Raw genomic sequence first — 26,489 nt, 5'->3', positions numbered from 1 at the left:
TCTCAGGTGATTAACTTTACATACTTAGGTAATCCCCTATATTGCCATGTAATCCTTCCGTTACTAGTTAGCTGTTATATAGCCCCATTCCAGTTTCCACACCCATTCCTTACTAATTAAAATGCATAAGAAAACAATAAACTTTAAAATCTAGTTGGTAAAAAAAGAGGCTAATAGTCCATCTAACACTATGGTACTCCCATTCTCCCACTTCTCCATATCCCTTTATGCCTGCTATGCTGTAAGACAGGTTTACCAGTAATGTGCACATTTACCCTCTCTGCATCCCCATATACTCATGCAAACTATTCTGGTTTGAGTTTCAGCCAATATGCGTACGGTTACACTGACCGACTACATCTACCATCTTTAAAGACCATGACCCCCCCAACTCAAGCAAACAGAATATCCCCCACTTTCAAACTGCATTAATTTTATTACCAGAGACAGAAAAATTAGCATAGTAAAAAGACTTAATCATACTTGTACATTCCCCTTCTTCCATTATGGGGAAACTAATTGCTGTTCTTCTCCCTCATTATGGTATGGTCAAGTATATCCACTTAAGATACAAATAAATGTATAAACGCATTTAAACAGCTTTGAAAAAAAAAACATTAAGATAACTATAAATTCCAAGATAAAAATGGTCTTTTTACAAGACTCACACAGTCACTTACATGTGCTGTCCATCTCTAAAATCTAGATGAGAAACAGGAGAAAAGGAACAGACCAACAATTTTACACCTTATGTCTGAATAACACATGGTTCATTATTATCATCATCCATGCTTGGTGCCATGATTGGCCCTTCTGATTTGTTGCAGCTTCTGTTAATATTTCCACATTTTGTCCTGTTGCTACCTGAAAATAGCCCAAGTCTTTATGTTGTGATGTGGACACTGCTTCATCCGCAAGCTGTTGTACCATCTTCTCCCGCTCCTCATCTCTGTTCACTCTCTTTTGATTCAAAGGTGTCTTCAAATTATCCAGCCCTTCCCTTACCTTTGAAAAGGTCTTCACTGCTCCCTCAGGGAAAATTCAGCCTTAATAGAGAACACTGGACTTGAATACAAGTTAATTTCAGTACAGTGGTCTCTATCGCCACTTTTTTCACTTGCTATAGTTATTAAAGAAGAGACATCACTGTCATCCGCCCATAGCTCTGAACCTCTTAGCACAAAAAATCTAGACAAAGCCAAGAATAATGAGGGGGACAAAACCCCAAAAATAGGGACAATTTTTAAATACTGCTCTTGTAAACTTAGAAAGTTGTTAGAATGAAAGTTCTTGTGCTACCATACATTTTTCTGAAGGGTATGAAGTCTTCTTCTTTCGGCTTTTCCCGGTTAGGGGTTGCCACAGTGGATTACCTGTCCGCTCATGATTGGCAGTGGAGTTTTACACTGTCGTGTTGCCAGCCCGGCGCCCAACCTTCCACAGAAGGCACACACATGCACGCACTCACGCCTAGGGCCAATTTAGAGTGTCCAATCCACCTTCAGCATGTCTTTGGGATGTGGGAGGAAACCAGAGCACCCGGAGGAAACCCACGGGACCACAGGGCGGACATGCAAACTCCTCACAGTAGGCACCCCAGCAGAGGATCGAACCGGAAAACCTCTTGCTGTGAGGCGGCAACGCTAACCACTGCACCACCGTGGCCACCCCTGAAGGGTATGAAGTCTGAAACTCAAATCTCTCTCATTACTTAGTGAATTCAGTCCTCTCTGATTTGTCACAAAAATTAAAAAAAAAAAAAAAATCACATATTTTACGAGAAGCAGGCCAAAAATATGAGACAAAAATATGGACAGTTAAGAGGTATGCATCTGCCAACATGCCTGGCTGTCAGTCAATCACATTATTCATGAGATATTGCGTGTTCAGGATGGTTTGCCTTTGAGAAATAACCTCAGTATGTTTCCTCTTGTAGCATATTACCAGAAACACCAGCTTACTTAGAAAAAGCTCACACCTGGGGCAGAAATGTGCAGGTGGGGGCGGTCTTGCCTTGAGTGACACCCAAAGGGGGTGTGGTCACTCAGACTTTACTCGGGAAACTCAGTTGTTAATGTAGCACTAATGTCATGACTGCATCATGAAACACCATCTCCTGACCCTTAAATTCTCTTTACCACTGCACTTACCCCCCAATTATATCCACTTTTGTAGCCTACAACAATTATTAATTGTACAATCTATAGTGATACAAAAATGTAGTAATATTAACAGAAAAGCAAAAAACAGCATTAAAGTAACCAAGATAGCAAATGACAAGAGCAATAATACAAACTTATCCAAATGGACATTTCAGAGTACAGCATTTGATAAATACAAAGATAAAAACTGTGGAAATCGCAAACATAACAGTGACGAGGGTGATCGGCGGATACTGCATACATCTCTCCCTCTTCTGCAGTTGGACATGTTTAAGTTTCAGTATTCTCCATTACTACTTGAATTTTACAGTAAAATGCAGCATGTTGGCAGAAAAGATGCAATGGTGCAGTGGTTAGCGTTGTCTCACAGCAAGAGGTTCTCCGGTTCAATTCTCGGTTGAGGTGCCTGTGTGTGTAGTCTGCATGTCCTCCCTGCATTCGAGTGGGATCCCTCCAGGTACTCCGGTTTCCTCCCACATCCCAAAGACATGTGTCTGAAGCATTTCTCCTTGGGCCTTTGCTGAAAATGGGTCCTTTCCCAATCGTACTTTCTCAGTAAATGAATAATTAATAAAGAAATAAAGAAAAGCAAGTCAAAAGAGTTCAAATGTATACACAACTGGATTATCTTCTTTGAATGCGTTTTATTTATGCCAGATTTGTGTTTTGCACATTTTTTTTCTTTTAAATCTTTGTTTCCATATTTAAGCCTTTAAATCCATTTGTCAAAATGTTAGGACATCAGCACGCATGTGCAAAACTACACTTCTGCTGCAACAACTCTCAGTCCAGTGTTCTCCATTACCACTGAAAATTCTAAAAAGCGCAAGGTAGGTCAGTCACTATTTTATCCCTCTACCCTAACACAGCCTCAACATTGGGATAAATGCATTCCACTTTTGCTTAGTCTCATACAAGTCATAGTCCACAAAAATCCTGTCCTCTCCAATCTTCAAGATCTTTCCTGGCTTCCACAATGCCTTTAACAACCTCTCTCTTAATAGATGTTTTTTAAGCCTGATAATAATCAGTTGGGGCTAATGCCTCTCATCTTGTGAACTCAGGCACCACACAGTTCCATGTGCATGCTTCTCCAAAATCTCCTCCAGAGGAATCTCAGTCCATTTTGTTAACAGTTCTTTTCTAGCTTTTGCATACTCTGGCCCTCAAATCTTTCTGGAACTCTACTAATCTTTACATTCTTGTATGTTACCCTGTCCTCTAAATCAATGGTTTTCATTTCCAGGCAATTCATTCTAGCTTCAGCTGATTTATCCCTAGCTTTTAATAGTTTTTTTCCAGATAATAAATCCTGCAGTACTTCAGTATGCTCATTAAGTCCATCAAATACCTCCATGATTTTCTTCTCTTGCACTACCAGGTTTTACGCTTAGTTTTTAATTTCTTTAATCCCCTTGCATATCACTTCCAAAATCACCTGCTTAGATAGAGTGTTCTCTGCTGTTCCTGTGTCCATTACTACTTCTACTTTCCTTATCTCTTGCCACTGTCTTTTCTTAATTATCTGACTCATTCACCTTATAATACTGTAAACTACAATTCCTGTTAATACCAAGTCAGAATTAACCAGGGTAAAAATAAAATTCAGCTAGTCTGATGCTGAGCTCCTTGGAAACATCTGCCATTAGCAAGGAGCCATACCAGAAGTCACTAACACCCACTACTTGAATACACCACCCCCAACATAACAGTATCACACACTTTTTTTGCATAAACATGAAAATGCAAGGTATTTTTATAACTTTATGTAAACATTCCTTAATGACATCAGCTCTAGACATCCCATGTTGATCATTTCACTGTCATATGTCAGCTTATAGATGCCGTGGTTTTATTTATGTGCCTTTACCAGGACTTCAAAAATCGGACTGTGAAAACAGTGAGGAGTATACTCTTTTCTGGAGTACAGGGAAGTCTCCTGTAAAGATGAATATACTGTTACAAGATATACAGGAACTCTGCTTTTGTGATGACTATACTCTTTTAGGAAGCAATGAGTTAAATATGTTCTAAAAAAAATAAAAAAAAACTCTCAACTCTTCTTCTGTGTGCCTTCCACACTAAAAAAAAATCAATAAAGCAACAATAAAATATCACTTTGTAGAATACCTCTATCATCTATAAAAAAAAAGAATCCTTCCAAAATACCATCACCAAACTGGCAAAATGTGCCATGGTAAAACTCATGGTAACGCCTAGACTTTGTTGAAAATGCTGGCCCTGAAACATGAAAAAATATTTTTAATACTTGATCCATGCATTCATGCAGAAACTTAAATTACTTCACTTCAAATTTGTTCTCCTTAAGCAACATGTTGCAAGTGTATACTACTCCAACATTATGAGGGAAACAATACATAATGAGGTGACATCAACTGCAATACACAGATTTGATTTACTAACACTAACTTTAGAAGTATTTTCCTTAAAATGAAAGGAGTTCCTGAAATGTAACTTATATTTGCTTACATACTTTTAAAACTGCACATAAGCCAGAAACATGTGCAAGTTTTGACCTTTTTGATGCTACAATGGGTCTCAGGGGGATCCAGTGAATCTTGGTAAATTTTAGGGATACCAAATATAACTCCAATTACTGGATACAACACTTGGGGAAAAAAAGAAAACAGATCTTCAGACATATATCCTTGCATAAGGCTGTTATATAACTAAGCATCATTTTTTTCTGTCTACAGTTTTTTCAAAAATATCATACTTGATAACCACCGAATAAAACATATGTTCACTCAATATGACACAACTTTATTTTGGTAGTTCTTGACATTCATCAGTTCTGTAGCCTCACCCTTGTCTGCATTCATTAACCTAATACTGTCATCTATTAATAAAACTAACAGAGCACATCTTTCTTGTGTTTAAGTATAAATTCTGTTAGAACATTTTTTTCCCAACAAACTTCTAACTTCATTCTCACAACTCTTTGCAAATGCATAAATAACAGGATGCAGTGGTGGTATAAAAAGACTGAAAACCCATTTGATGGGTAGGTACATATGAAACTCCTTTCTGTAATACCAATAATTCAAGCTGACAAAGTTTTATATGACAAATTAAAAATCTTAACATTTTTCTGGGTATCTCCCTGGAAAAAGACCAACTATTCTAAGACATACTAAACCCAGATGCTGGTTCTATATCCTGTCTAAGTGAAGAACCTTCACTTGTTCCTTCCCCTGAGATTGACAAGAGTTGTACTCCCTTCCTCAAGGGTGTTCCTACAACTGCAGTGGATATGGCTATCCTCCAGTCTTTGGTGGCTACATCTGTTACACAAAAGGGGACCAGGAGGAAAAGATTAGTAGTCTGAGGAACAACAAGCAACCACATCACAGTCTCCCACCAGTGACTGAGTCTGAATAGGAGTTGGCTTGACCCCCCCCCCCCCCCACACACACACACACATCAAAGGCTCCCTGACAGCTTTCTTCCTCTTCTTCTTGCAGACAGGGGAAGGTAAAACCATGGAAATTAAGTTATGTACTCACCACAACAAGGTATCTGTGTTGTCTGTTTTCATTATTTCTCACCCCATGGGTTTGGATCCATCCTTGGATCCAACTTGACTGCATACTACAGACTTCAGATCCAGCTCTTGAGCTCTTTCCTCTACCCATAATGCACTATTATATCCAGATTACCTCAGATCGAGTTTGTTGCCATATAACCCTATAGCTAAACAGAGTCAGGAATAGCTGGCAGAGGAAGGAAGGGCTCAACCCCGGAACTGTAGATTTCAAATACAATCCAACAGGTCTCTCCAGAAAAATAGAGGGATGGATGGGAGGGAAGTTGAGAAAGAATGAAAATGGACAACACAGATGCTTAGTTATGGTGAGTACATAACTTTTAAATCTGATGTTGTCCTTTTCATTCTTCCTCAACCCACAGAACAGATTCCGCAGCTACATTGGTCTTGGGTGGCCCTCATGTTAGGACACTCCAAAGTACCACCATACCAAAGGCGGTTCTGTTTCTAGACATAATATCCAACTTGTAATGAGTAACAAAAGTATGAGCATCGCACCACGTATCTGCAGTGCAAAGATCACCAACAGATGTTCTTGACCAAAAAAGCAGATGAAGCAGCCATGGATCTGATTAAATGAGCCTTGGGAGAATTAGTAAGGTCTTGCCTTGTTGTGAATACATCCAAGAAATACAGTCGGCAATCCATTTGGCTAGAGTGACTTTAGAGAGTGGACAACTCAATCTTTTGGTGAAAAGGAGCCAAACAGTTGATCTGATTTCCTAATTTGTTCAGTTTTTGTGAAGGAAAAAAAAAACAACTGTGTACATCAAGGTGATGAAGCATGTACTCTCCTTTATTTGAGAAAATTGGAAAGAAGACTGGTGAATGAATGGACTGATTAATATTCAGAAACCACTTTTGGTAAAAAGGAAGGGTTTGTCCATAAAGTAACCCAATTTTTATGAAAAATTATGCAATGGTTTTAGAAAAAAAAGGACCTGTAGTTCAGATCTTCTCTTTGCAGAAGTAATGGCTACTAAGAAAACTGTTTTGCGTGAAAGAAATTTTAAATCAGTTATAGCCGAAGGTTCAAAAGGTTTTTGAGATAGACCTTGTAGCACGACTGTTAGATCTCAAAGAGGTAAGGGATCCTTTATTAGTGGTATTAGAAGAAAAATACCTTTCAGAAAAGCCTTGCATAATTTGGATGAAGCCAATGAGTAATTTCTGCCCCCTGTGTGAAAATTAGAAATTGCTGCCAGTTGAAGTTTAATCACAGAGGAACTAGCTCCTTTTTTTAAAAAAGAGTTGTTAAAAACTGATGAACCACAGAAACTGGAGCAGAGAAAGGGTCAAGCTCATTATTCAAAGCCCAAAGGCAGACTCTCTTCCACTTGCTCTTGGTTTACTTTCTTAGTAGATTATTTTTGAGAAGCCAAAATAATGGTACGTACACAGAGGTAGAGAGCCTGGGCTATCTAACCATTATAGGAAGTGGACAAAAGTACAGTTTTGTACCTACCATAAATGTAGATGTTCGAGTGTATACACTGCTGCAGTCATTACACTTGGGGTTATATCCTGCCGTCAGGCGGTCCCTCAGTCGGCCTGAGTTTCAAAGTCTTGGTCCGGCGTCAGTTGCTGTCGCCTCTTTCCCGACGTCAGTGCAACAGGGGTATATAAGATGCAGCCAACACCATTTTCTTCAGTTTTTCTTGACCCAGATGTCAGGTGCCCCCAAAAAGGTAGACAATGCAAATTGCTAATAAAAAATACATATGAAAAGCAATCAAAGATCTTTCAGTTACCAGCAAATACTCCCCATAGGTAGTAAAGGGTAGAAGACTTATGTACGTACCAGCAAGTAAGAGAGGAAGGAGGGAGGGTAACCTGGACTGCAGCAGTGTATACACTCGAACATCTACATTTATGGTAGGTACAAAACTGTACTTTGTTCATCGTGTTACACTGCTGCAGTCATTACACTTGGGTAGAATCCAAAAGTTGAGGTAGGGTAGCTGGTTCTATAAGGCATTAGGGGTGGCTATAAGGCCCTGCAGCACTGCAGTGGCAAAAGCCAGATCTGGATTTAGAGTAAAGAGGCAGATGGTAATGCCTGGTGAAGGTATGTACAGAACTCCAAGTTGCTGCTTCCAAAATGTCCTTGGTAGGTACTCCTCTGAGGTAGGCAGTTGAAGTGGCTGTTGCCCTGGTGGAATGAGACCTAATGCTGTTAGGTACAGGTTTCCCATGGTGTGTATAGCAGAAACGTATACAGTGTCCTATCCATTTTGAAATGGCTTTTCCCTTGCTCCTGCAGCATATGCTACAAACAATTGCTCAGTTTTTCTGAAAGCTTTGGTTTTGTCCAAGTAGAAGCGTAACTGCCTGTGTATGTTCAAAGAATGCAGAAGTCTCTCCCCTTTATTCTGTGGGTTTGGATAAAAAGTTGGCAAGTGAATAGTTTGGTTTAGAGCCACACTTGATACCACCTTTGGCATAAAAGTAGGGTTTGTTCTTAAAGACACCCTGTCTTGGTGGAAAATGATGAAAGGTTCCACTGCCATTAGTGCCTGTAATTCTGAAACTCTTCGTGCTGAGGTTATTGCCAGGAGCAGAGCAGTTTTCCAAGAGACATATTTTAAATCTGCTGAGTTAGCTGGCTCAAAAGGAGATAAAGTTAATTTTTCCAACACGAAGTTGAGGTCCCAAATTGGAGTTGGTGCTCTACGGGGCGGTCTTATGTTTTTTGCCCCTCTGAGATACTGTTTTAGCAAAGGATTAGAAAAAATAGGTGGGTCCGTGTTGTAATGAGCAGAGATGGCAGAGGCGTGGATCTTGATGGATGAAAAGGAGAGGCCTTTGTCCAGCATCTCAGTTAAATATTGTAGTATCTGAAGAATATTTGGGACAAGAGGGTGAGCCTGGTTCCAGGCACAAAATCTCTTCCATTTATCCAAATAGGCTTTCCTGGTGCTAGGCCTTCTGGCCTCCAGAATGACATCCATAACAGCTTTGGAGAGAGGCATTGCTTGCTTGACTAAGGAATCTGCCATGCAGCCAGGTTTAAAGTCTTTAGCTGGCTATGAAGTATCTGATTGTTGTGTTGAGTCAGAAGATGTGGGATTTGAGGCAAAATCCAGGTTGGACCTTGTGCTAAGTTCTTTAAAATTGGATACCAGTGCTGGCGTGGCCAGTCTGGGGCAATCAGGATCATCTTTGGCTTTTCTTGCCTGGCTTTTATGAGTACCTTTGGAAGGAGAGGTAGTGGTGGGAAAGCATATACTTGTAGGTTTTTCCAGCTGAATGAGAGGGCATCCACTTTCCATGCTTGTGGGTGGTAAGTCCTTGTGCAGAATTTCTGTAGCTGGCAGTTCATTGGGGATGCAAACAGATCTATGTCCGGGCTCCACCACTTTTGTGTTATCATTCTGAATATTTGTGGATATAATTTCCACTCGTGCGGATCCATGATGTTTCTGCTTAAGTCGTCTGCCAGTGTGTTTTTCTCTCCTGGCAGGAATTGTGCTTGCAGATGAACTTGATAGGTTAGAGCTGTGTTCCACAAGGTCATGGCTTGTCTGCAGAGGGGATAAGAATGAGTGCCCCCTTGCTTGTTTATGTACCACATAACTGTGGTGTTGTCTGTCTTTAGAAGTAGTTGTCCTGGATGCAGAAGGTCCTTGAAAGCTATAAGGGTATTTTGTACAGCTAGCATCTCTTTTTGATTGATGTGAAGATGCCTTGGCTCTGCGGGCCACTTGCCCTGAATACATTTTCCTGCCATGTGTGCTCCCCAGGCATAATCCAATGCATCTGTTGTCAATGTTTGCCTGGCTGTGGGTTGAGTGAAAGGCTGTCCCTTGTTGAGGTGACATGCTTGAGCCCACCATCAAAACTCCTGTTGAAGGCAAGGAATTAGTGGTATTACTGTTTCCAAACTTTGACAGTGTTGAGACCAGACACTCTTTAGGTACCATTGTAGTTTCCTCATATGCAGTCTGGCATATGGAATTAGTAGTATGCAAGATGCCATGTAACCCAAGGCCTGCAGAATTTTTCTTGCAGGGAGTTGGGTTTTTGTTGCCATCAATTGAAAATATTGAGTCAGTTGTCCTTGCTTGTCTGGCGTGAGATAAGCCATTTGGGCCATTGTATTCAAGCAGGCACCCAGGAATATTATCTCTTGTGAGGCCACTAGTTTTGACTTCTTTTCATTTACTGTGTACCCTAGGCAACTTAATAACTTTTTTACAAACGCCAGATGCTTTAGAAGAATGTCCTTGCTCTCTGCTTGAATCAAGCAGTCGTCCAGGTACGGATAAATTTGAATTCCTTTCTGTCTGCAAAATGCAATTACTGGTGCCAGGCACTTTGTGAAGACCCTGGGCGCAGTAGATAAGCCAAAAGGCAATGCAGAGAATTGGTAGTGTATTGAACCAGCTATGAATCTGAGGTATCTTCTGCAGTTTTGTCTGATAGGGACATGCAGGTATGCCTCCTTGAGGTCCAAAGTTACGAGCCAAGCTTTCTTGCCCAGCATGGGAAGAAGTTGCTGTAGTGTCAACATTTTGAATTTTGGAACATCCAGGTAAGTGTTTAGAGAAGAAAGATCCAGAATGGGCCTCCAGGCTTTGTCCTTTCTGGGAACCAGAAAGAGTCTTGAGTAAAAACCTTGTCCTTGCTCCTGTGTTGGTACCTTTTGAATAGCTCTCATGTCCATGAGTGTTGTAATTTGTCTTTGAGCCTCTGCCCATTGATTTGGTGGCAGATTTGGCATTCCTTTTAACCTTGGCAGAGTGTGAAAGTGGAACCTGTAACCTTGAGATACAATGTTGAGAACCCATTTGTCTTTGGTGATCATATGCCAATTGTGACAGAAACGTGCCAGTTTTCCTCCCAAGGGGGCTGCCAAGAGAGAACTGTTTGGCAGCTGTGGTGGGAAGTCATTGAGTCTGTTTTTTTATAAGGTTGAGGCCTGTCTTCCCCTTCTTTCTGGGTTGATGCACCCCATTGTCGAGGCCTGTAAGGACCTTGTGGTTGACCTCTACCTCTTGGACGTCTGTATCTGCCCCTTTGAGGTCTGTCTGTAACTGGAAAGGACCAATTCTTTGTTGACCAATTTCTGCTAAATCGAGGAGGCTGAACCTTTAAGAAATCCTTCACCGTTTGCATAGATTTTGCCTTATCCTCCATTTTCTTTAATACGTCTTCTGCCTTAACTCCAAATAAAACATCCTGCTGCAAAGGTGCATCCAATAATTTTGCTTTAACATGATCTGGTAACATCTGTTCTTTTAACCAAGCATGCTTCTAATGACAGATCCTGTAACTGCTGCTCTACAGGAGGCCTCTAATGAATCAAAACCACATTGCAAAGTATGTTTTCCCACTTGTTCAGCTGCATGCAATAAATCCTGCATTTCCTTATAATTAGGAGGATGTGAGTTTGAAAGCATTTTTTGTTTCAACTGAGGCATCAAATATTGCTGATATTTTAGCATCTGAAACTGGCAATTTAAGGCCCTCATTGCTAAAGTTGCAGATGTATATACTTTCTTCCCCCATCTGTCTAATGCTCTGGAATCTCTGTCAGAGGGGACTGGATTCTTTGCTGCAGAAGCCTTTACCCCTCTGGGGCCCTAAGAAATAGTTTCAGAGTCAGCAACATGGCTTTTATAAAGAAATTTGTGAGAGTCAGGGACTCTGTAGTATCTGTCTGGCTTAACTGGTACAGGAGGTAAAGAATCAGGATTTAAACTGGATTCAGTATACACAATATCTAACTCTGGCGGAATAGCAAGGAGTCTGTGTTGAGGTAATAAAAGGAAATCTCTGAGCCTTTTCTTGGATTCTGAGTAATCCTGGCCCTTCCAATGGAAATGCTCCCTCATGGTATGTAAGGTTTCCCCAAAGGAGTAGTCCTCTGGCGGAGAGGCTGAAGGAATTGATTCCTCAGCATCAGAATCCTCATAAGGGGGTAAAGAGTATCCTAAGTCTGAGGATGAATCTGAAGAGATAGATTCCTGGTCGGAAGAGTCGTAGCCTGCATCCTGTCTAGGCCTTTTATCAGGAGGGGGATGGGACCCCCTGATCAGAGTGATTAAGTCTTCGGCCATTTTGAGCATTTATTTCTTAGGCATGGAGGCCTGTCCTGGTGAATGTTGAATTTTTTTCTTTGGTTTTAAAGGAGTTTTAGACTTAGCAGAAGATTTAATGGTTAACCGAGTAGGTCTGAAAACACCCTCTGAAGCTACGGGTTTGTTCAGCTACTCCGGATCCCTCTGAAGGGTTAGTCTCGGTAGGCTGTAATTCTGGTGTGTCCGAAGGCCCAGCCATCATCACGTGGGAGTCAGAGGCAGCCTGTGGTTCTAAAGAAGCGGTCGTCAGGGGCTGCGAAGGCACCTCGCTGAAAACCGGAGAACCGGCGACTGGCCTAGAAGAGGCTTCGTTGTCAGTTTTGGGCCTCGGATGCCTGTCCTTGTCTTTGAGCTTTTTGTGAATTCCAGTCGTCGGTAGTTCCGACGGCATGGTGTAATTGAATTTTCTGCCAAAATAATGTCGGGCAAAATCAAACCGACGTTTAATAGTGCGCTTGTTAAACCTAGCACAAAAGCGACAACCTGTGACGTCGTGGTCTGGGCCTAGGCATGGGATACAACAGGAATGGAAATCCTTATGAGGTATTTGCTTCCCACAAGAAATACAGTTATTAACTTTTACTGACATCGGTCTGAGGCAAGAAAAAGTTTCCACAACGGGGTACTTAGCTTTGTAGAAGACTTTGGTTCTGGATTCGGAATGAAAATCTCAGGAGTCGGCCGACCGGTACTTGTGAACTGCTTTTGCTTCGGGCACCGCACGGCAAGAAAGACTGGAGAAAATGGCATCGGCTGCATCTTATATACCCCTGTCGCACTGACGTCAGGGAAGAGGCGACAGCAACCAATGCCGGACCAAGACTTTGGAACTCAGGCCGACTGAGGGACCGCCTGACGGCACGATAACCACAAGTGTAATGACTGCAGCAGTGTAACACGATGAACATCCATATGGTTAGCTTGAGGGCCTGTATGTTGGGATGTTGAATCCCTGATGGGTGAGATAGGAGATCTGGAGTTGGCTCCAGTATCCATGAAGGATAATGAAGGTGAGACTGTAGGAAGGGAAGCCATACTTGTCGAGGTCAGAAAGGGGTAGTCAAGATTACTGAGCTCTTCAAGCCAACTTGCTTTCTGCAGAAATTTGGGAATCAAGGGGACAGTGGGATAAGCATAAAGCAATCCCAAGGGCCAAGCGTGAACTAAAGCATCTCTCAGTGACTCCTCCTGAAGGGAGTTAATAGCAAAGTACCTGCTGTACTTGTTGCAGTGGGGGGGGGTCGCAAAGAAGTCACAGCAAGGCTGGCCCAACAACAGAAGATCATTTCTGCCACAGATTGATTGAGAAACTACTCGTGAGGCATCAAAATGGTCCTGCTTAGTTTGTTTGCTAGTACATTGATTTTCCCTGGAATGTGCATTGCAATCAAAAAATGGTCTGATGAGCTCGCCCATTTCCATTCTAATTGCCCCTCTGCAGAGGGGATAAGATCGAGTTCCTCCTTGTTTGCTGATGTACCAGACTACAGACATGTTGTCGGTCTGAGCTGCAATAGTCCCTACAGGCCTGCAGTGCAAGTAGGACTGCTCTCCCTGCAATGCAAGTAGGACTGCTCTCGTCTCTAGAACACTGATATACATGTTGGTCCCTTGGGGGGACCACACGCCTTGGACCATTCTTCCAAAGAAATGCCATACCCCCACCTCAGTTGAGAAGCATCCGTGGTCACTATGGCCATTCTGGGTGGTAAAACAAAGGGTCGGTTTAGATGAATACCATCTGATTGGATCCACCTGTGGATGTGTTTGCAAATCGGAATAAGCTTGCCTGGAAAAGATAGGGGCTGATGCAGAATAGACTACTGAACAGCTATATTCCACTAGAGAACACACAGCAGAAACATGCCAAAGGAAGTGATACAATGGCTGCTGCCATGAAACCTAGTGATTAAAGCACTGATTCTGCTAGAGGAGATGGCAGGGAAAGAAGAATATGAACCTAACTTCTGATAGTGGAAATGCGATGAGGAGGTAGTGATGCTATATGTGTTGTCATATCTAGAAGTGTACCAATAAACTCCACACTCTGGACAGCCATTAAGTTTGATTTGGCATAGTTTATTGTTATACCCAATGACTTGCAAATATGGAGCAAACAGTCCTTGACATGCAGAAGATGCTTGGAGGGGGCAGGGAGGAGCTAGCTGGCTAGGTATGGAAACACTTGGAATCCTTTTAGTCTCAAGTGAGCTGCTACCACTGCCATACATTTGTTAAACACCCTGGGGGCTGTGGTGAGTACAAAGGGCAGGGTTCTGAACTGGTAGTGACTGGCTCACAGCCAAAAGTGTAAATGCCTTTGGGAGTGTCTGTCTTTTGATATGATAGTACGTATCCTGAAGATCTAATCAAGCACATCTAATCATCCTTATGAAGAAAGGGTACTATGGACTGTATCGTGACACTTCGGAACTTTGATTTCTTCACGTATGGATTCAAATTGCTTAGATCCAAAATGGGTCTGAGGTCCATTTTGTGGGCACTAAAAAGAAGCATGAATAAGTTCTGAATCCTAACTGGTCTGGTGGGACCTTTTGGATGACTCTTGCTTGCAGCTTTTGGATTTTTTGTGCTGCTGCTTTCCTTTGACTGGTGGAACGTAGGGAAGCTTCTTCATTTGGAGGAAGGGAATAGGAAAAATACTATTTAATAACCTCTGGATATTATTCTTAGCACCCAAGAATCTTTTGTTATATTGGCTCAGGCATCTGGGTGCAAGGACAATCATCCCCCGACTGCCTCCAGAGTATGACAGCCAGGCAGCACTTCAAGAGTGCTGAAAAGGCCTATCTGGAAAAGAATCCTGGAATCCCTGACCCTGCGGGCCTCCTCTGTCTCTAGGGTGATGTCTTCCATTAAAATTTCATTGGTCTTGGAAAGATCCCCGAGATTTTCAGAACCATATCTTCTTATCACCTCTCCGATTCCTGGAGAAGGTTCACTGAGGGGTATAAAACTTGATTCCTATGGCAGGCAGAGTCTTTCCATCTACAATCAGCGTCTCTTTTACTGATGGCCCAAACAAGGAAATGCCATTGAATGGGGCATTGATAAAAGATGTCTTAAAAGGCTCAGCAAAGTCACACAGCCTCATCCAGGCGTGTCCCTTTATTGCAATACCTGATCCAGCTGCTTGCGAGTTACCTTCAGCTGTGTGAGAGATCAACCTCAAAGTGTCCGATATGGATAACAGTGTGTGCCATGAAGTTTAGTAACCCCAAGACAAAGACAAGCTTTACAAATCTGTCCAATACTCTAGACTCCCAGATGGACAGCAGAGCTCCATTTTGCTAGCTCTTTCACGATGGCTGCTGTCACCACCATAGCATCAACTGGGACTCCTTTGCTCCAGTGGGGTCTTTCTTCTGTAGGGGATAAAAATTTGTTAGGTCTTTTTGAAATGGGTTTGATGGTATCTAGCTCTTTCCAAGCCAGGCAGGAAACTAGGTCGAGTTCTTCTGCCGGGGGTAACCCAAGACGTAGATGGGACCGAACCAAAAACCTCCAAAAATACTGATGCTTCAGGAGAGGGGTTTTCAGAAGACCAGTCACTTTTTTGTCTAAGGATCTCTAAAATGTCTCCAAAAGAGATGTCATCCAGTGGTGATCTGGGAGAACGTTCTCCATCAAAATTGGTATCCTCCATGTGAGACTAAATCGGGGAATCTATGTGCCTCCTTCTGCATGTTCTCTTCTGGTCTACCTCCTCTGTGGGATGTTTAGGGGTGGTGTTGGAAGAGAGGGGAAGTTCCTCTATTGGAACCAACTGGATCCTTGTTGGAACTGGTTGTCCCTGTGGAGTAAGGTTAGATTGACTCAGAGCTCGGAACCAATGAGAGAAATGGGATAGGTTCCAAAAAGGAGAAGGCGGTTCTCTGGAGAGAGAAAAAGCCCTTTCTACCACTTCAAAAGTTGACAGACCCAGAGAAGCTTTGACCTGCCCTCTTGGAGCCAAAGGTAGGTCTCAGCCACCCTCAGAGCCCTGCCTCAAGGATGGAACCAGATCTGAAATGTCCAGGGCTAAAGGCTTTGAGGGAAAGGGATGGATCCAAGAAAATTGGAGCCGGACCCAGACCCTCTGATCCAACATTGATACTTTGGCTCCAGGAACCATTCTGACCTGAGGGAATCAGAGCAGAATTAGTCAGAGATACAGTTGGAGTTGTAGAACACACTTTCCTCGGCTCAGACACTGTACCTCTCAGGGATTTCAGACCTGGGACTCGGAAACCACTGGATGGATCAGAGAAGGAGATAAAATAGTCTTGGCTGTCTTAGGAAGACTCATGGATCCGACAGGGAACGGAGCTAGTAAGACCCCCATCTGGATCTAAGCTCTGAGAAATTTCTGCATCATCCTGTCCACATGTACTTCAAACAAACTTCTAGAGGACCCATAGGAAATTGTGGATGGTGTCCTGAAGTGTATGAGTTTTATAACAAATTCTGGAGTAAGACTCCTATAAGAAGTAGCTGGCTTCAGATCCAAGGACCTAGAATCTGAGGGTGTAGTGGAAAGACATACTGCAATAATGATAGGTAATGTCAGATCCGAAGTTTTCCTGGGCTTAGTTGGCAGCTCCAATGAAGACCTTGGGGACTTCGGTAGGCAGCATTTCTTATGCTTCAATGGAGCTGACTTTCTTGATCTGGTGAGGGTTTGAGCCCCAGAAGAAGGTGTAGCTGGAAGTAAGCCCATCAAAATCCATTTGTTTCACCTAGCTGCCAAGGCCCTTGGATTGAAGGTAGAGCATACTGAACATGAAGTGTTAAACTGCCCGGCTCCAAGGCAGTACAAACACTCCTTGCGGGCATCCAAATTACAATTTTATCCCCACAAGAAGTGCATTTCTTAAATCCAGTGGTTTATCTACATAGTTAATAGGCAAGAGGATGGAATGGAAAAAACAGCAATGAAAACCAAAAGTTTTTTTTTTTTTGTTAAGTAAGCAAAATGCAAGAAAATAACCAACTACCACCAATGGTAGTTCACAAGAGTTACCCTGTTAGATAAAAGGGTAAGCAGAGAGAGAGAAAGGACAGTGCTGGTACAAAAGATTTACTATTCAGTAGAACAGTAGAAAGGAAAAAAAGAGAAAAAATATTTAATCAGTAAAGTTAGTTAACACTCCTAACAATCTGCGAAAATAACTATGAGGGAGGTAGCAGAAGTTTTAGATTAGTTTAAAAATCAAGATGGACAAATTAATTCACAAAACCACTATTACAGCTTGAGAGAGGAACGTCTGTTCGCGATGGTGTCAAACAAGATCTGAAGTCATTGGGATGGAATAGTGCATTTTGGGTAGAGGGAGGAGCTCAAGACCTGGATCCAAAGTCTACAGTATGTGGTAGAGTCGGATCCGAAGACAGGACCCAAACACATGCATTGAGGAATAATGAAAACGACAACATCAGACTGGATGATTGCTCAGTTTTTAAGCTGAGAAACAGATCTTAAAGGCAGGTATTGTAACCTTGAAAAGTCAGTAACAGGTAAGTTAGAGGAAAAAGTTGTACTGAGATAAGTAAATCACTGATAGTCTGGATCTGTGTTTGGGGCAAGACACTATGATAAAAATCTTACTCCCCCACAAACACAAACATTTTTTTCAGACAGAAAGTTTTCTTCAAAAAAATATATATAGTAGAAGGTTTTACCCACAGGAGACTTACCAGCCCAGCCCTGAAGGATTGCTAGACGATTGACAGTTCCATGGGGCCCACCAAAGACAAGCTCTTCTACCACAAAAAAGCTCTGAGATAATTTGTACTACAACTGTCTTCATTTGGAGCATTTGGAGGGTGTCCTTAAGCTTTGAAGAGCTGGTCAGTCACAAGAGGTATGTAAGCACTTAATTGTGTCGTCTGATGTTTGTATTTAGTTACTTCAAATGAAACAAAGATTATGCTCTTTTTTTCTCAACTTTTTTTTAAATGCAGATACACATGAGCAACTAAACAGCAGAAAATATGCAGCATATTAATAAAGTTCAGTGGCATTTAGGAAGCAAGAGGTGAAGACAGCACAAGCTATGGTTGGCTTTATAAGCCATCCTTGCATGCAGCTTCACAATTATGACACCAGCACCCTCAAGTGTTCACTTCAGTGGTAACTGAGTGGCTTAAGTGCAAGAACTTAATGGAGCTGTGTATTTTGCCACAATTTATTGTACTGTGCAAACAGTACACCTTTTCAGAGGGTTTCCCTTTTCTTCGATGTGGTGTGACCGTAGAGCTGATATAGAATTTCGGGGGGGGGGGGGCTACCCCTGCAAAAGATTTTTTTTTTTTTTTTTTTTTTTTTTAGTTTTTTTCAGCTCACTGCTTTTGATATTTAATTTTTGATAAATGATGAGCCAAAAAAAAAGAATGCTGATAGCTCATGCGTAAACAATCTGATGACCTGCAAAATTCAGATGGATCTGTGAAAAGAAAGTTGGGCACCCTCAAATGTTATAATTTACTGTTTGCAACAGAGACATTCTGCAAGACAGTGGCTTCTCCTAGTGGAGTGAGCTTTGACCTCGGCTTTCATTGGGCAATTTGTCACCTGATGGCAAAATAAAATAAAAGTATAAATCAATTTGCATAGGGTTTGCTTGTAACTATAAGCCCTTACCTCCCCAAAATAAAGTAGACTAACCACTTTACAATATTTCCAAATTCTTGCATACACATCAGATAAAGCCTGAGTTGACATGCACATCCAAAATGGTGAAGGGTCTACTCTTCGTTTCTGCATCAACCAGAAAACAAATGCGGATGAATGGACATGCTCAAGTACATTTTTTTTTTTTTTTGCCCCTGGTGTTTCCCAATAATAAGACCCCTTACAGACAGTCTTTTAATTTTGTTTCCTCATCAGTGGGTACAAGAATCATCAGGGAGGAGCCATCATTTAAGCCACCATCAGGGGTGGTTCATGACTTTTATTTTATTTTTCCCTACTTCAGTGCACCTGCCCACTGATCCCTTGGGTGGGTCATGCATTGGGCATCAGTGCTGACTTTGGGACAGTTCTGAAAATATTTTTAAAGGAAATCATGGACTAATCCACAAGGGAACCTAAACTTTTTAAAAAGATCAGCTACATTTCCCTATTGGATTATTGTTTTTTTACCTACTGTGCTGTGGATTATTTGAATTAAAAGTTTTTTTCTTTGCTGCCAGTCCGGATCCTACTTTTTTACTCTACTTGGTTTCGTGTGGCTCTTATTGCAGGCCCTATTGAAAGAGGTCTGAAGATACAAGATCTACTAGAAGAAACAATGGCTACAAGGAAGACAATTCTACATGACATGAAATTCAGTGTCATCAAGCCAGAAGATCTAACTGGTGTATGGGAAAGTCATTCTCTGATGAATTTCAGATTCCAAGCAGGGAAAGGATTCTGCAGAGAACTGTTATACCACCCTCCATTAATAAAATGACTAACCAAATATGCTGGGCCACAATCCTAACCTTCAGAGCATAATTATGGACAGAAACAGCTGAAACTTGCACATTCACCATGGAATAGTTGCTGCCTGTCATACACCGGGATCACTTTTAAGCTGAACAACTAGAGCAGTATGGGGTAACGCTCTGCCTAGACTGAGAACATTTCTAGCTGATGACAACCCTGTCAAGTAGATTTCTTAGCAGCATCAATATCCTCAGTCAACCCAGCCTAGATATCTGGCATAATCAAAAGGTTTATTTACAACTGCAGCCAGTCCCTAAGATAGACTCTTACCATTCCAATTCTGAAGGCTCATTTTTTTGACTAAAAACTAGAAAAGTTTGCTTTATTGCCATGGACTATGTGTCTGAAACCATGCCCTTCTTAGCCATCTAGGAAAGATAAGTATTTGTCTTTCTTACCTAAACTTTATAATGAGGTGTGTAATCAGCTCTAAAGATTTAGTCTCCCAAAGCTACCTCTTGAAATGTGTGATAAAAGTACTGCTAGCAACCTTAACAAGCATGCTCACAGCGCATTTAGCAGTTGCTTTTCATTTATTAAATGCTTTGCAAAAATACCAGTATAATTCATCATTGCTTATGGATTTTTGCTCTCAAATCTTAAAGAACACATGATAAACTTTTTCAGTGTGGAAACGTATTTTTCACGAAGCAAAATAAGGAAATGCTCCTCAATATGAAGTACAGCTGATATGCAAGTCATGCATACTACAAACACGCTGGTTACTACCAGATTTGTTCTTATGAAGGAAATAGCAAAACAGAAATATTATACTTTAATACAAACTATAACAATTTCCACCTAAAACCTTGAGCTGAACTGATAAGTCAAGCTTTGCCTCAGTCCTGTTTTGTACATCTACACAAGAGGCAAAACAAACAGGACCAGAAACAGCAACACAAAGACTCATCTGTAATTCCTGGGTACACAAGACATGCACTAGTAAACTGTTAATTGATTTCTTACTGAGGATGTAAGCTTTTTCAGACAGGAGTCAAGCAAAAACACATTATAATTCAGCTTGTTTTACATAAAGTTACACCACTATATACACAAGTATAAATAATTATTTACGTGTTACAGTATCTTCAGAACTATTTAGATAACCTATATTTATTCATTCATATGGCTGTGAGCGAGCCAGAACCTATTTTGGCACTCAACAGCCATTAAAGCAAAGAACCAAGCTTTGGGAGGAAGTCAGTGCACTAGGGTAGTCGAGATATACTGCAATGCCAACTATGGTCTTATAAACATTACAACAGTAGCATAAACAAAGATCAGCTGTAAGAATGCACTAACGAGTGTAGACTTTCAGGGGGGCAGTGTGGAGTTAAAAATAACACCACAATTAGTACAGCTAGAATTTTCTACCATGGCACTACTACATTAATGCTCGCAGAAAGTACACATTGCTTAAACAAAATGGATGCAAAACAAGAAAAACAAGACAAGACCTCACCTAAGGTGAATCAGTGAATTTACAAAAATGATCTTCTAGAAGAAAAAAGTGAAACTGAAAGAGATCTGTGTCTGTTAAGTATTACTCGCACATCTAACAAGCTGATGTTTTGTTTTAGTAGAGGCATAAAATAATAATAAACACATATTGTGCCTTATTTGTGCTACAGTACTATTTAGAAAAGTGAAATGCTGAAGGAACTCGCAGACATCCACATTCTCCCATACGGTCTGCTCACTAAACAATATATATATATCTGCATCTGAAAGCTGGTGTAGTCATATGCTCTTAAAAAATCAGTAAATTGAGGTGACTGCACTTACCACTTTCCATCTCTCTTTCACTAAGAATCCAACATTAAGGATATCAGGTTGTTCAGCTCCTCCACTCATCACGATCTCCTCTTGTGGTGGTGCCACTAAGCAAAGCATCCGTCAGCTGGGATGGGCACGCACCTGGGAATGACTTCCATTTAACCTGCAGCTACAAAAATAAGGCACTATCAACACACCAGCACAGTAAAGGCTCTCGAATAAGAAAGGAAAAATGTAAGAGTGAAACATTTGTAAAACTAATATAAAAGCTACCAAAGAAAGGGAAATGGCATGTAAATGCCACTTTTTACTCCCATTACAACATGTTGTTCCTTCTCACAAGTTTGATCCCTCAAGTATTTCAAATAAATAAAACAAAAAATATTTAAGCACTTTTCCATTAATCGCATTACAGTTGTATCATTTTAAAGAAATATACTATGTACAAATATAATAAACCGAGCAAGTCTAACAAGTTGATGTTTTGTTTTAGCAGAAGCATAAAAATAATGCAGTACAGACTAAGTAAGAAAGCTTTGTGGGCATTCAACGAAGCTGGGGAAGTGGCATATACACCAGGATGGATGTTAAAAATGGACATCAAGTAAAATTTAAGGAGGAATAACCAAGACTGGAGTTGCAGTTATTAGACAAAATTTTAAGGACCAAAGATGCAGCAATATCAAATGCTGGCACCCTAAAGGGAAAAATAGGACCCTTTGTCATGGCATGTTTTTTGGGAGGCTTCTGTTTGAGGAAAAAAAGTAGTAATAGAAACTTTTCTCCTGGAAAGGCCAAAACTCTTGATAAACATAAAAACTGAGAAGCCAAAGGTTAGCTTTGGAGAATAAAAGTCTAGATGCAATCTGCCAGAAGGGTAAGGACAGAAGGATCCTACAGAGTCCTAGTCTGATAGGTTTCTGGAGGAGGACAGGATGAAGAGGAAATAAAGTTTATGGGACAGGAAGGTGCTTGAGAATCACTCTAGCTCTGAGAAATTTGGCTTTTTGGATTATCCTTGCTATTAGAGAAACTGGGAGAAACATAAAGGAAACCATCTGCTCACTGATGGGCTAGGTCTCTTTTGCTTGGCAATCTGTGCAAATCAGTTGGGCAGTTATCACTGCATAGAGGGGCAAACAAGTCACAAAATGAAGTCCCCTGAGAGGAGAGATTTTGTTGGTCACAAACAGGCTGCATGATCACTTGTGAGATATTAGAAGTCTGTCAGTACAGAGGACTATGACCGCGTTCTTAATGAGCTGCTTCCTCTGCTAAGGATATGGGGGTTTGAATCTTTCCACCTTCATTTGCTTACTGTGCGAGCTTCAGCAAGTCATTTAACTACAGTGCTTTGGGACAACTGCGAATTTAAGGTATACTCCTTAATGGTCTCCTGGATTGCATGCCTAGTAACTACAAATGGAACCTACAAAAAAGAGTTATGTACTTACCATAACTTGGAACCTGTGCTATCCAATGTCATTATTCATCACGGATGGGTCTTAAATCCGAGCTGGCAACTGACAGATGCAGAGCTCAAGCTCCTCCCCTTCCCATAATCCTCTGCTGAACTCTAATCCTCAGATCAAGTTTGCTAAACGATTATGTATACACAAAATTCTACATAGGAAAAACAAACTATCCTAAATTGGAACCACCCCAGCTCTACCAGAACCCCAGAAGGCAGGGGGAAGGAGGGTGGGAACATAATGAATAATGACACTGGACAGCACAGATTCCAACTTATGGTAAGTACAGCTCTTTATCTGATGCTATCCGTGTCATTATTCATCACGGATGGGTCAGAATCCCCAGCTACTGGGAGCCCTGTGTGGCCTCAAGGAAGGATATAGTACACAAAACAAAAACGAGGACCAGCAAACAAGGCACCTTGTAGTGAAGTAGAATACTTTAATAAAAGTATTAGGTTCTTTGAAAAAGACCGGTTTCGGCAAATACAATAGACAGAGCCTTCTTCAGTGTATGGATTTCATACAGAAAAGAACCTTTTTATAAATAATTCATTGAATCATGTGATTAATTACAAATGTTCATTAAGACCTGGCTTAAAGAACCCACCAAGTTTGATAATCCATTTTTTCTCCATGGAATTCAGTAAATCATGCCAACCGAATTTATTATTTCTAGATCTCAAGATTTTATCTATAATGGTAAAACTGAAACATGCATTGTGATGAATTAAAGAATGTTTATATAAGGCATTCGTTTCTCTCTTGTTTTTGATATCACTAAGATGCTCAGATATTCAAAGTTTCAAGGGTCTTGAAGTTTGACCAACATAGAATGCAGGACAATTGCACTTGGCCAAGTAAATTACCCAATCAGAGGAACAGTTAGCAAAGAATTTTATATTATACACTTCAGGGGTATTTTGGCTAGTAAAACTTTTAGTTTTAAGTAACTTGGTACAATACGTGCAGTGTCCGCAAGGAAAGCATCCAAGTAGAGGTTCACCTGATAGTGTAGTTTGGATGATATTTTTAGTTTTCGCTTCAGAATGTTTGAAATGATTGAAAAAAGCAGATACATTTTTCCCTTTACGGAAAGAAAATGAACATCCATCACCAAGGATTTCATGAAGTTTAGGTTCACAAGTTAATATGTTCCAATTTTGTTGTGTATTTATATTTCGTCCATATGTGGTGATAAGTCTGGGTGGTTCAGAGCTGGATTTGTTTCTGGTTCTGTAAAGAAGGAGATCTTCACGTTTCATCCTATCAACAGTATATTTGGTATGTACTAAATGATCCATTCTGTAGCCCCGGTCATGAAATCTATGTACTAGATCGTCCCTGAAACGTGTGCATGTGTGTTGATCAGAACAAATGCGTTTAATACGCATAAACTGGGATTTAGGAATGTTTTTGCAAATGTGGGGAGGATGAAAGCTGGTGGCATGGAGCAGTGAATTATTTTCGGGGAATTTACAATGAATTTCTGTGGTCAGCATATGATCAGATGCGCGGCAAACCAAAACATCTAAAAAAATTATTTTATTTTTATCATAGCGGACAGAAAATTCGATTCCCCGTTTATTTTCATTCAAATAAGTAATAAATTCCAAAAGATATTCACTATCAAGCCCTCCATACCAACCAGCAATCATCCAGATATCTACACACACATATATATATATATATATATATATATATATATATATATATATATATATATATATACACATACACACACACACACACACACACACATATACATAATGTGTATTGGTGCATGCTATAGGAATTGTTACATTTGTAAGCTAGTTGTGTTGGCACTTAAAATGTTGATGTAAAAAGTTACTTGAATGTAATTAGTGGGGGTTTGCACCTGTACAAAAAGTGTCTGTTTCTATGGTGCTCTATCATTTGAAGGCGAAAGGCCGGGGTACCAGAGATTGCATTAAAAAGTTTAACAGCCTTGAACCAGCTATTTCTGCTTCTGGTGTTTTTTTTTATTTTTGCTTGCTGTTAAAAGTGTGTTTTTTTGCAAAGGAATAAGAAAGACCAGAAGACAGTAACACAATAATAATAAAGAACCAGGGGAAGATGGGCTTGAAGATGGTCCTATTCTTGTTCTGGCACCAAGAAGAAAATCTTATCCACTTGTACATACAAGATTTCATTGTAGCAGTTTTTTTCCCTCAGAAAAAAAGATGTCTAAAAGATATCAAAATTCTATCATCTAGGTCGTTAGTTACAAGAATGTTTGGGTTGGAATACATTGAACAATCCTTGTCTTGTGTGAGTAAACCCTGTTTGTAGGGGAAGCCAGCGGTAATTCCCCTTTACTAGTTTGAAAAGAACGGAGAAACAATGGTGCATGGGCCAAAAGGGGGAGTTACCACCACAAGTTTAGAAGAGCCCTTCTTTATCGTCAGAAGAACCCTGGACATCAGTGGTACGTGTAGAAAATTGTACAGAAACATTCCCATCTATGGGAATGAAAAGGTTATTTGTCTTCCAGGCCTGTTTACAAGGAGTGCTAGAGAAGAATTTCTTCATTTCTCTGTTCTGAGAGGAGGCAAGCAGATCTACATGATGTGTTCCCCACAACTGGATGAATTCTTAGAGGACCCAGGATGTAATTTCCATTTGTGACCGTCTTGTCCTGATCCTGTTGAGCTTGTCTGCAATTAGGTTTTGTTCTGACAGAATGTATGATGCCTGAAGAGACAAACTGAGTTGCATTGCTATCTCATGGGCTATCGCAGCACGTCTGCAGAGAGTGTAAGATCTGGTAAACCCCTTGCTTGTTTACATACCACATCACTATGATGTTGTCTGTGTAAACTTGCAGAGGTCCTAGGGACTAAAGATGATTTAGATTTAGGGCTTTTAAAGCCCTGATTGCTGGAAACATCTCTCTGCCATCTAAGTGCTTCTGTCTGTGTAAAGGGTTCCACAGAGTTTGCTCTTTTACTTATTTGGAAGCCACTCTCTACGCCATCTATGATGCATCCGTAGTGGCAAGTGGATGAAGATCAGACAGGAGAATGGAAGACCTGGACCATATGAGATCTACTCCACACATCATAAAACTGGGATCTGAAAATTTAAAGGATGATTTGAGGTGTTACAAAAGGAAATATTGTTAGCCTAGCTACCTGGAATTTTGTAAATAACTATGTCATTTATTAATATTAATATGATTTATATAGAAGTGTGACAGAGGGAGATACTGCCAGCACAACTGTCTGGAATTCTGTAAATAATAATACGCCATTTGTGAATATCAACATGAGTCATATGCTTGTCTTACAAATGTATTAAAACTGCATGCTGTGTGTATATTAAACTGCTGGTACAGAAGTGTGTGTTGAACAGGGTTTGTGTGGTACTGAGCTTAAAAGATGTATCCAGAGTGTACCCTACTGGAAGAGAACAGAAATGTATATACACTATTGCAGGTGTATAAACATATATATCTTTAACAGCGGAAACTGGAACATAGAAGGTTAACTTGCAAAACTTCAGGAAAATAGTTGAAATTAAATTGTTTTATAACCATGTAATAAAACAAATGGTTTCAATTCAGCAAGGGGACAATGTCTAAAACTAGGGGGCCTTCTGCATTGTTTTGTAACTTTTATTGTTTTAGATCTTCCACCAGCTACAAAGATCTGAGAGAGATGTATTTTTCAAAGGGAGATGCTAAATCCTGGCAGTTTCTAGCAATAGGGGGGGGGGTTTCACCTGGGAAAGTCAGGTGAAAAAAAAAAAGTGATGTCATGCTGCAAGTATGCCAGCAGCAATATTTGAGAAGTTAATTTAAGAACTATCTCAGAGAGAGAGAGAGAGAGAGAGAGACTGTGCATTTTATATCTGTCTTTTGACCTGACAACAGCATCAGCTAGAAGATCCATTCACCACTCATGCCTTGCTGTAACA

At 40.7% G+C, this 26,489-nt stretch overlaps 1 protein-coding gene across 1 annotated transcript in view; it reads right to left on the bottom strand.

Annotated features, from left to right (window-relative positions):
- The window catches only part of TTBK2 (tau tubulin kinase 2), a 2,201,340-nt gene that overhangs the window by 1,945,469 nt on the left and 229,382 nt on the right, over window positions 1-26,489 (bottom strand). The window contains exon 2 of the mRNA XM_044074209.1: window positions 21,088-21,247. Within this exon, the coding sequence (XP_043930144.1) occupies window positions 21,088-21,195 (108 nt within the window). The 5' untranslated portion in view covers window positions 21,196-21,247. The remainder of the gene's footprint in view (window positions 1-21,087; window positions 21,248-26,489) is intronic.

Source organism: Protopterus annectens, chromosome 6.part0 (genome assembly GCF_019279795.1).
Source record: "Protopterus annectens isolate FY-2018-M chromosome 6.part0, PAN1.0, whole genome shotgun sequence".
NCBI lineage: Eukaryota > Metazoa > Chordata > Ceratodontiformes > Protopteridae > Protopterus > Protopterus annectens.
The sequence above is the reverse complement of the archived record's forward strand: the minus strand, read 5'-3'. Positions and strand labels throughout refer to the sequence as shown.